Source organism: Bison bison, unplaced genomic scaffold (assembly GCF_000754665.1).
Source record: "Bison bison bison isolate TAMUID 2011002044 unplaced genomic scaffold, Bison_UMD1.0 scf7180017861046, whole genome shotgun sequence".
Lineage (NCBI taxonomy): Eukaryota > Metazoa > Chordata > Mammalia > Artiodactyla > Bovidae > Bison > Bison bison.
This window is the reverse complement of record NW_011491618.1, coordinates 2,628,288-2,640,080: the sequence shown is the minus strand read 5'-3', so window position 1 is coordinate 2,640,080 and position 11,793 is coordinate 2,628,288. Positions and strand designations below refer to the sequence as shown.

The following is an 11,793-nucleotide window of genomic DNA, read 5'->3' as shown; positions in this document are numbered from 1 at the left end:
TCATGCTAGCCCTGACTAGGGCCAGTGCTCCTGCTAAGACCTGGTATCCTCCACCCTCACACCCATCACATTTATATGAAGTGTTCGTCTGAACCACTTGTGACTTTTCAGCTAAACTGTCAGCTCCTGCAGGGCAGAAACCATAGTTGCTGCCTGTGAATAAATAGTACATCTCCTGATGAAATATTATATTACCATTAATTAATATTATATTGCAATTAATTGGGCTTCCCTGGTGGCTCAGATGGTAAAGAATCCACCTGCAATGTGGGAGACCTGGGTTTGATCCCTGGGTTGGGAAGATCCCCTGGAGAAGGGAATGGCAATTCCAGTATTCTTGCCTAGAGAATTCCATGGACAGAGGAGCCTGGCAGGCTACATAGTCCACGGGGTCTCAAAGAGTCGGATACGACTGAGTGACTTTCACTTTGACACTCTTCACTATTAATTAATAGTATGGAATAAATACTATTATTCTATAGTAATGTTAGAAATGCTCATGTCAAAATGTTAAGTTACCAAAAAAAAGAAAAGGCGAGACCTCAAATTCTATACACACCACTCACATAACAGGCACAAGAAAGAAAGAAATTATGCTGTTTAGATAGTGGTGAGACTGGGTAATTTTCTTTTCCTTATCCTCCTCTCCTGTATTTTTACATTTTACTTTTCAACTTGCCCAAGTAGGCATTATAAAATATACATTAATTTAATATAGTACAGATTTATATACACTGACTAAAATCTCAAATAGCCATCACTACTGATGACGAGAGAAGAACCAACACAGGCACAATTGGTACTTTGCTTACAGAAGGACACTCCGTGGGCACCCCCACCCCGGGGTTTGCTAGCAGAGATTTGGGGCTCTGCCATGTACTTACGCCTCCAGCCAGTTTAGAACCACACCCCCTTACAACACGCCCCAGACCCACCTTTCCTGGAACTGCTTGGAAGGGATGAGGCCAGCTCGAAGGTTGGTGTCCCCCACTCGCTTGGCCTGCCACCACGTGGGATCATCCTGACTCACCACCTCCAGGACCTGCCTGCGCTGGAAGGGCAGTCCTGCCTCCTGGCAGGGAATGGCCCGGTCTTCCCGAGGGTTGTAGTGGAAGAGGGCCCTCATGAACACCTGCAGGGGAGGAGCTAGGTGAGACGGCCTGAAAGCACTGACGTGTCTATGCCACATGGAAAGCTGAAGAAGGCTGTTCACAATTAGGAAGAACAAGCAGTGTCAAGAATAGAAGGCTAATCAGAAACCCACCACACCTATTTTCTTACTGTTCTTCAATCATTTTTAAGGGAAATCCATCAAGAATCAAAAAAATGGGGACTTCCTTGGTGGTAAAGTGGTTAAGACTCCACTCTCCCAAATGCAAGGGGCCCGGGTTCGATCCCTGGTCAGGGAACTAGATTCTCCACGCTGCAGCTAAGAGTTCACCTGCCACAACTAAAGTTCCTGCATGAGGCTGCAGAGAGGAAGGAGGATCCCGATCGCTGCAGTCGGGACCCGGTGCAGTCAAATAAATAAATAAATGCTTTAAAAAACATCAACTTGCTAAGCTATTTAAAAAAGAAAGAATCAGAAAACGATTCACGGATTTCCCTTTCCAACCTAAACATCTTCTTATTAACCTTACAATAGCCTCTCAGCCTACACAAAGCAACCATTAGTCTTGGGAGCAAAAAAGCAAAGGCAAGCACAATTTCTAACTCAAATGTTATTTCTGATATGCTAACTGCCGCTAATGATGTCAGCAGCCATCTGTTAAATAAGTAGTCTAGATGTTTTGATAAGAACATAAATATCAATGAAACTACTGTTACCAATTCTTCATCATCACTTTTCAGTGGGTAATTGACAGTCATGTCTTTGACAGCTCAGCCCTGTCTCATCAGTCACATACTTGGCCAACCCCCAGCTCTCTTCTGTACCCAGAAGCCATCCCTCTAGAGAACAGGATGGGAACAGCATTTGGTCCCATTTCTTCATTCTCTTCTATAATTCAGTGGCATGGATTTATTTATTCCTACTTCCAAATCATTATGGCCCAATTGCTTCAACAACAAATAGGGGGGAAAAAAGGCCAGAGGTTTTCCTTAGACAAATCCAAATCCTTTAGGTGCCAAGCAAAAGAGATTCAGTTAGACGACAGTATGAATTTTCTGGCCGTATATTAATATTATGAGGACAGGGACCCTCATTTAGCCATACATGTCACCAGGCTCCCAGGCACTCAAAAGGCGGCCAGCCCTGACCAAGCGTCTAGCTAAAAGAAAAATATTCAGAAAGGATGGACTAAGAGATAGGCTACCCATTTTGTCCTCCAGGAAAACCAAATCCTCTTCCTGTATCAAGTTAGAACCTGCAGAAGCTGCATATGGAGATCATACCAGCTTGTCCCAGGAAGAACAACCTTCCATCAGGTATTATGTGTGCCCTGGGATTCAACTGAAGGTGCAAATAAGAAATCGTCATATGAAGATGATTTCTTCATTTGCGTAAAAAAAACCATCAAAGACACTGTCTGCTGTTAACTGCCATTCATCAAAATATTTACTGACATCTACTCTATGCCAAGTGTTTTCATGCCCTATCTTTCCTGCTCCTGGTTCTGGGAGGTAGGGGTGGAAAATTAGTTTTCTTGAAAAAATCAGCATGCTTCCTTCCATCTTCCAAGAGAAGTATGTAATTCATTATGTTCTCCTTTTTGCCTTGGCTGCCAGAAAGTTCAGATCCAAGTTTACTGGGAAGTCAGAGTAATGCCTCTTCCATCCTCCCTACCACCACGTCAGCTCAGGGCTTAACAATCTCTCACCTGGGCTTTTACAACAGACTCCTACCAGGTGCCTGGAACCCCATCTCCACCCTCCTCCACTCACTGCCCTAAGGAGCTTTGTAAAACACAAATGTGATTTCCATCGCTTCCCTCTCAGAACCAAACAAGCAAAGAACACCAAAAAACTAAATACCTTTAGGAGCTTCTCACTGCCTCTGAGGCTGTTACTTGGCCTGTGGGGTGCCTTCCCATATTCCCTGGGGGCCTCACCTTTTCAGTGCACCCCACCCTGACTGCCTAATGACTTCCTCCAGCCACTGGGATCTGCTCTCCCCTAATCCAGCAGAGAGGAACTGCTGGGAATTAACCCCTGGGGTACAGCCTGGTGAGAGCTGGTATCTAGATTCCCATCCTCCCCAGCTCTCCCAGCTGTTAGGAGGAATGGAGGAGGCATGGTCTACAGGGGACGCCGAATCCTGAAGCAGGATTAAGTTCTGGTTGTCTGTGGTGGTAACTTGCTGAGAAGACACCCTTTGTTGCACTGGCTACCTTCCCTTCCCCAACCCTGTTCTGCTGTTTCCTGGGGTCACTGGCAAATGCCAAAACTCTGAACAAAGCATTCAAGGCCATTCAGACAGAGCCTTAACCCACCTCACCAGCACACCCCCTTCCTCCTCCTGGAGCCCCACACAATGCACTTTCTCATGGACCTCATACTCCTCTGCCATGTCTGTGAGCCGCCGCTTATGCAGACCTTTCTGCCTGCCCTTCTCTTCTCCCTCTTCTTCTAGGCTCACTGCCAACCCTCCTATTATGTACCACCTTCCAAAGTGCCTAGGGACTTCCCTGGTGGTCCAGTGGTTAAGAATCCACCTGCCAATGCAGGGACACGGGTTCGATCCCCGGTCTGGGAAGCCCATGTGCCACAACTACTGAGCCCTAGAGCCCCATGCTCTGCAACAAGAGAAACCATTGTAATGGGAAGTTCGTGAACACAACTAGGGAGCAGCCCCTGCTCACTGCAACCAGAGAAAGCCCACATGCAGCAACGAGGACCCAGTGAAGGGAAAAAGAAAGTGCCTAGAACTCTGCTGCAGTCCATGGGTCACAAAGAGTCAAACACAACTGAGCGACTGAACTGAGAACTCTGCACAGAATTTTCCTGAAGCACTTATCACGTAACAAGGAGACACTGGGTCCCCGGCCTCCCCTACTGAACCAGGAAACCTCTAAGCTACTAATCATCCTGGTCTCCAGCATCTGGCAGGGCGCTTGGCACAGAGCAGGTGCCCACCAAAGGTAGGCTCCACTAGGTTAAACAAATGGCAGTTACTTAATTGGGCCTGAAGCCGGAACATTTGGTATCTTCTCCTCCTCTTCATGGCCTGGCTTTTCTACTTCAATTAGAAGACTCTTGTCTTTTATTAGTAAGCTACGTCAAATCCTGTTTAGAAGAGATGGGGTACAAATGAATCACTTGGTGACTGAATTGCAGGTCTCTACCGAGCACTTGCTCCGAGGACCAGATGGATGATCTCTTCCCAAGTGACTGTTTCAAAGACAGGGCTGGAGTCCCACCACCCCCACCACCCGCCTTGCCCACTCCCTTGCCTTCAGCTCCGCCATACCTTGCTGTCCTTTAGGCGGTCTTCCTCCTGGGTGGCTGGGATGATTTTCAGGGTGATGGATCCCTGGGATTGTGCCTGAAAGGAGACAGCACATGACCATATCATCTCCCAGGTCTAACCCTCCAGGACATCACATGTTACCTCCCAGATCTGGAAACTCACATGCAGAAGGAAAGTTGGACGTGCAGCCTCCCCTATGACCTGCCCTTCAGTGGTGGCACCCAGATGAATTAACTGAAGCATTTTTATGGGACAAAGGGATAGAACACTTTTCTCTTTTTTTTTTCGGCCACACCATGCAGCTTGCAATATCTTAGTTCCCTGACCAGGGATTGAACCTTGGCCCTGGAGAATTGAAGGTGTGGAGTCCTAACCACTGGAGCACTAGGAAAGTCCCCAGAAGATTTTAAATGAGAACTTGAGAACAATGCATACAACAGATACAGCTCTCTCTCTCCCTTCTGACCTCTAGTGCCCCCAAGCACTGCCCTTCTTTTCTCTTGGGTTATTTTCATATCATCGTTCAATTTCATTTTCCTCTTTCCTGCCTGATTTGGGGCTGGTTCCCAACCAGCACTTCCCTGTTGACCTGCATCTTCCCCAGTCTCAGGCCACTCCATCTTCCCCAATCTCGGGTCCCCCTCCCTTCTACCAGAGACAGATGCTGCACCCCACGTGGGGGCCCATGGGGAAGCACGTGTCGGCCCATTAAAGCACATCTCACCCAATGCTGTCCCTGATCCCGCCTCACTCTGGAAAATGGAGGCTGGTGCCCAGAACCAGGGGAAAAGGAGAGGGGGCAGAAAGACTGAAGGGTCTGCCTGCAACCAGGGTCCCCTATAGCGGGGGCCTTAAAGAGTGAGCCTCCAAACTTGAGATCTCATCCCATTTCCGCCCCCCCAAACCATTAAAAGTTAGCAAACAGTGTCGTGCTGGAAGAGGATGCCTGAGGATTATAGAGGTCAGAACTATGACAGGCGCTTTTTATAATTTCAGTTTTGACTTCCATTCCCAGAATGGACTGAGAAGGTTGTTTCCATCCCAGCACTGGCTACCCTAGAATCCCCTCGCAGTTGTGAAGTGCAATGCCCTCTTCCAGATGTTTACATCCTAATGATAACTATGCCTTGGTTGAGAAACCATCCCTACCCCTATTGTACAGGGAAGGAAATCAAAACTTGATGATTTGATGACTTGTCCATCAAGGTTACACAAGACACCCCTGGTGGCTCATTTAGTAAAGAATCTGCCTGCCAATGCAGGAGACCTGGGTTTAATACCTGGGTCGGGAAGATCCTCTGGAGAAGGAAATGGCAACTCACTCTAGTATTCTTGCCTGGGAAATCCCATGGACAGAGGAGCCTGGTGGGCTACAGTCCATGGGGTCACAAAAGAATCAGACACAACTTAGTGACTAAACCACCACCACCACCAAGGTTGCACAATTGTAACGTGATGGAGACAAGATTCTAACCCAGGACCAGCTGACCCCAAAGCCCTTGCTCTCCTGTGCTACAGCCTTTTACTCCATATTCCTCAGCTCTTTGGAAGAGGGGACCCTTTCAAGAGGGTCTTCTAGAAGGATCCTCAGGAAACAAGGCTGGGGGTAGGGAGGATGGCTGTGCTGAAGACAGGGTCTGAGAGAGGCAGATGGTCTGGGCACTCCCTTCCTCCTGTCCCCGACACCCTCCACCCCCGCCCCAGTGCAGGGCACACTGTAAGGTCACCAGGCTTGCAGTCTCCCCATGAAAACAGGGAGACTGGGCTAGATCAGCCCTGGCTCCAGGAAGTGCCCTGCTCTGGGTCTCTGAAGAACCACCGCACCCCCGGCTCACGCACGGCACAGACCAGAATCTGGCTAATCTCGTCGGGCCGCTTGTGCAGGACTGTGATCCCGTTCACTTCCCGGAGCTCATCTCCAACGTGGACCAGGCCTAGGAGACACAGGGGCTGACCGTCAGCACAGCAAGGGGTCCAAGGTTCCCAGAGCGTGAAGTTTTAGGCACCTCTGGCACCTGCCTACAGAACCCAAGCAGGGGAGATTCAAGGCTTAAAGGTAGTGAATGGGACTGGGATGAACTTATCCCCAGGTGTGCTGGGTGGCTCACCTCGAATCACAGCCTCACAGCAGCCTGGCAAAACCCTCCAGTTTACAAACAGTCAGCTGAGATTCAGAAAAGTGATGCAGCTTGCCCAAGGCCACACTGCTAAGAAATAATGGAGCCAGTGCACAGATGCAGTTACTTGGCTATAGAAAGCCCATGTTCTTTCTGCTGTCACCTCTGCTTCTTTAAAAATATCATTAACTCTTCCCCTTCCTGGGTGTACAGACGTAACTCCAAGGACATCCTTCTCCAATTTTACATGAAAACTGAAGGGCACCAGAGAAGATGGAGTCAGGAGTGTTAGACACACCTGTCTGTTGGCTTCTGCTTTAATGATAAGCAACTCTGCATATGGGGCCCTATTTGCCACTCAACATGGACACCAGTCCAGAAGCAGCAGCATCACCCAGGACGCAGGAAGGGCTGCAGAAGTCTTGGGCCCACCCAAGACCTGCTGAGTCAGAATCTGCATTTTAACAAGACACTTGGGCCATTTCCGTGCTTGTTAATGGGAGGCACTGGTCTTAGGGCTCCCACCACAATGGTCCCCAGACTTTTGGGGGCAACACTCCCCTACACCAGGAGATCTGCCTCCCAACTTAGTTCCTCCACACACCAAAGATTCTTTTTCTTTTAATTTTTTATTTTATATTGGCGTATAGTTGATTAACAATGTTGTCAGTTTCAGGTGTACAGCAAAGTGATTCAGTTACATACATACATGTATCTATTCTTTTTCAAATTCTTTTCCCACGTAGGATATTACAGAGTACTGAGCAGAGTTTCCTGTGCTATATTCAGTAGGTCCTTGTTGGTTATCCATTTTAAATACAGCAGTGTTTACATGTCAATCCCCTTTCCTGCCCATCCTCTCAGGTAACCATAAGTTTGTTCTCTAAATCTGTGAGTCTGTTTCACAACAGTGATTCTTAACTTGTTTTCTACTCAAACAAATCAGGAACATGAACACCCTTCCCATGGTAACTGAGGCTGGCTAAGGCAGCTGGGGTGTCAGGAAAGGGTGTCTTGCTCCCTAGTTAGGATTTACCTACCAAGCTCAACTACCTCAATCCCCAGGCTAAGCCAATGCACAAACCCTCCTGATCACCCTCAAAGGACTCCATGCCTGACCTATTTTCAAACAAATAAATTTTCTACTGGGCTTAGGAAGGAGAAGAGAATTCCAGTCCGACTCCCAGAAAGTAAAGCACATCCCGAACAGGTGAGCCAATGGGAGAAGGAAAGGAGACCAATGACCAAAGGAGGAAGGCTGGGGGGACCATGGCCATGACCGTGGCCAGGCCAGCATTGATGCCACTCACCGCTCCGGTCTGCTGCGCCCCCTCGCATGATCCTGGCCACCACGACAGCCCCTGAGTGCTCATCCCGCCGGATGGTGGCCCCCTGCATCAGAGACAGAGCAGGCAGGCCCCTAAGAAGCAGCCCCAAATCTCAGACTCTGACTCTCTGGACCAGAGAGAGCCTCCCCCTCCCACCCCTGTTCCTCCCTCTGCCACCCCAGGGGGGACAGCCCAGCAGGCACCTTGCCATGCTGAGGACAAAATAAAACCAACATCTCAAATTAGTATAGCACAGCACTTTAAACAAAGCATGACTGTAATGCTGTCACAGCCTCATGTGACAGGTAAGCGACAGGGGCAAAGAGAAGGTAAGCACCTTCAAGGTCACCCAGCTTTCTGGGATGCCAAATGCAGTGTTTTCTCTATCACATCACAGCCCTTGCCTCTTGCAAAGACATTTAATCATGAGGAGAATACATGCCAGCAAATTCTCAACCTGCCTTGAGCCAATCACGGGGTTACCAGGCCTTCTGTTGTTGCCAAGGGGAACCAACTATGCCCCAGGTGGAGCTTTGGGACCAGGACTTGGCCCCCAAAACACGGCAGACATGATGTCTAGGATGAGAAGGGCACTAACAAGCTCTCGTGCACCAGGCAGGCTGGGCTGTGGCAGGGCAGGGCAGCAGTCAGGAGTTGAATGGCCCTGGGTTTGAATCCACTCTGTCATTTACTAAGAATAATGGCCTTCCATTAGCAAGGAAGCCCCTCATCTTCTCTGCGACTGTTTCCTCTGGGGTGTGGGAAAGCATTTGACTCTTGGGGTTGTTGCAAGGTTAACATTAGATATTGCAGGCCAGGCCCTTAGTACACAGTTAGCGCTCAATATGGGCTTCCCTGGTAGCTCAGCTGGTAAAAAACCTGCCTGCAATGCAGGAGACCTTGGTTCAATTCCTGGATTGAGAAAATCCCCTGGAGAAGGGACAGGGTACCCACTCCAGTATACATGGGCTTCCCTCATGGCTCAGACGGTAAAGAATCTGCCTGCAAGGCGGGAGACCTGGGTTCGATCCTGGGTCAAGAAGATCCCCTGAATGAGACCCACTCCAGTATTCTTGCCTGGAGAATCCCAATGGACAGAGATGCTTGGCAGGCTACAGTCCATGGGGTTGCAAAGAGTCAGACACAACTGAGTGACTGAGTGACTAAGCACAAGTGTTCAGTACATGCTGCTGCTGCTGCTAAGTCGCTTCAGTTGTGTCCAACTCTGTGCAACCCCATAGACAGCAGCCCACCAGGCTCCCCCGTCCCTGGGATTCTCCAGACAAGAACACTGGAGTGGGTTGCCATTTCCTTCTCCAATGCATGAAAGTGAAAAGTTAAAGTGAAGTCGCTCAGTCGTGTCTGACTCCTAGTGACCCCACGGACTACAGCCCACCAGGCTCCTTCGTCCATGGGATTCTCCAGGCAAGACATGCTAATCACTAATTATTGGCTGTAAGTGCAAACACACTGGCACGCTTTATCATTGACTTCATTTGAAGTCCATAAAATGAGTGTTGCTGGAAAGAGAGACCAGCAGCTAAGAACCCTGTGGCTTCTTGTCCCTCAGACCATCAAACTTGCCAGCATCTCTGTCTACCCTCTTCTCCTCTTCCCCAAGTCAGAGGAGGGGACCCTCCTGGCTAGGCTGGTCCCTCCATCTCCCTCCCTCCCTCTCCTGCATTCTCAATGCCCCCTCCCCAGTGGCTCCTTCTCCTGGTCCTAAAAATATTATCAAGCCTGTCCCATCATTAAAAATGTGGCAGCCCCATCCAGTGGATGCCAGTCTCCATTCCTTCGGAACAAGCTTCTCAAAGAGGCATCTGCTCTGACTCACTCCCTGCCCGCCTCAAGTGCACCAGCAAAAGGACCAGCGACCCGCGAGCTGCCATCTCAATCGCCACGCTCAGTCTCCTCTCTCTGATCTTCTGATTCGCCCTTTCCCTGGAATGCTCTCTTAGCCTGGGCCCTGGTGACACCTCTTTCACGGTACTTCTCAGTGACCAACTGGTCTCCTTGGCTGAGTCTTCCTATATCTGTCTTTTAAATGTTGATTAAAGGGCCAGCACTTGGCCCGAGTCCTCTCCTTGTCTCTTTCCATACACGCTTCACCCAGGTGGTCTCAGCCTCTCAGATGGGATTGTAACCCCTTCTGGATGCTGGCAGCTACCAAGTCCGCATCTCTACACACCTAAGCCTTTATCTCCTGGACGTCTCCACTTGCGGGCACCCATGCCTCTTGAATTCAATGGATCCTAAGTTTCTCTTTATTCCCCCTTTTGAATCATGGTCCCACTGCCCACCTGTCATCCCAGCTGGACACCTTCACTTTATATCCAAGATGCCTCCTTAGATTCCTGCCCAAGCTGGGGCAGTCACAAAGTGACATTAATTTTATTTCTGATGTATTTCTTGGATTCCTCTTCCCTCTTCCCACAAACCAAGGTCAAGCTCTGTCTCTGAACCATATGTATTTGGCCCCCACTCTCAAATAAGTCCTCTGTTTCCCCCTCCAGGTGACTTTCTACTTCATAGCCAAGATGATCTTTCAAACTGAAAATCTGACCATTTTATTTCTTACTTAAAACCCTTCAGTGGCTCCCTACTACCTTCAGAGTCCAGGCAAGCAACTGTGGGTGACAATCCAGTCTTTACGCTCTCCTAATGATCTGGCCTCACCTCTGTCACACTTGACCTCCAACTTGGCCAGTTCCCTGAATCTACCATGCTGTTCACCTTCCCATGGCTCTGTTCATGCAGTTCTACTGGTAGAATGCCCTTCTTCTCCCCCTTCCCTCTGGAAAAATTCTGTTCTTTTTAAAAAAAAATTTAGCATGGGCATCACCTCTTCCAGGACACCCCAGTTACTACCTTCTGTAAACTCTCAGAGGGTGATGACTAAGTCTGTTAATTTTTTTGGCTTTGCCATGGAGCACGTGGGCTCTTAGTTCCCCAACCAGGGATTGAACCCACAGCCCCTGCATTGGAAGGACGGAGTCTTAATCACTGGGCCACCGGGGAACCCCATGGAAGTCTTAACCCTCTCTGAACTGCCCGCACCTAACATGGTGCCTGGCACACAGAAGGGTTCACGGTGTGTTTCCCGAGTAGATGGATGACTGCCCCCATTTTGAAAGTAAAGAATCAAAAGCAGAGGAGAACTCTGGCCAGTGTGCAGAAGCGGTTCATCTGAGGTCACTTGGTGAAAGTTGACAGTGAAGAAGGCCAGCTGTGGTATTCTCTAGGGCACGCCCTCAATTCTCTGGACTGCTGCTACTTCCCTCCATCTAATAAACAAATCTGTCCCTTAGCTCGGTAAATCAATGCTGAACCGGGACCAATGATAACAATCTGTCAGCTGCAAAGAAGAATGGCTGCTACCCTGGGTTTCCTCAGAATTCAAAATAGAGGTTGGCCAACTTTTTCTGGAAAGGATCAAGTATAAATGTTTTACGCTTTGCAGGCAACACGGATTCCACTGAGTCTGCCATTGCCATGTAAAGGCGGGGCCCCTAGACATGTAAATGAACTGGATGGCCAGGCACCAAAAAAACTTCATTTACAAACACTGACTGGCTTGGGTTTGGCTGTTGCATCATAGCTTGCCAACCTCTTGTTCAGAGCATGATGATCAGGGCTGCCCTGAACAGTTGTACAGGTTCTCAACTGCACAAAGGAGCTTGGCCACAGCAAAGGGAGGCTGAATCTACCCAGAGAAAGGAGTACTCTGCACACAGTGGTGTCACAGGGACTAGTGGCAGCCTTGACAAAGCTGCCATCATTTACTCCAAAGACTGCAGTGGGGGGTCCCTTCTTGGGTTTCTCAGTGGGTGGGTGGGAAACAGGGAGAGCGTGGGGAAGAGAGGTGAGGACCACATACCAAGGGTTCTTTGTTTTTCACCAGGCGGACAATCTTCACCGATTCTTCATCAAAATCCTC

The 11,793-nt window shown here is 49.1% G+C and overlaps 1 protein-coding gene across 1 annotated transcript in view; it reads right to left on the bottom strand.

Moving 5' to 3' along the window:
* The window catches only part of MPP3 (membrane protein, palmitoylated 3 (MAGUK p55 subfamily member 3)), a 28,261-nt gene that overhangs the window by 12,385 nt on the left and 4,083 nt on the right, over positions 1–11,793 (bottom strand). Inside the window, exons 8-12 of the mRNA XM_010832495.1 lie at positions 11,734–11,793; positions 7,836–7,917; positions 6,257–6,342; positions 4,409–4,483; positions 936–1,132 (exon numbers count right to left, since the gene is read on the bottom strand). The exon at positions 11,734–11,793 is cut by the window's right edge and continues 3 nt beyond it. Coding sequence (XP_010830797.1) covers positions 936–1,132; positions 4,409–4,483; positions 6,257–6,342; positions 7,836–7,917; positions 11,734–11,793 — 500 coding nt within the window. The remainder of the gene's footprint in view (positions 1–935; positions 1,133–4,408; positions 4,484–6,256; positions 6,343–7,835; positions 7,918–11,733) is intronic.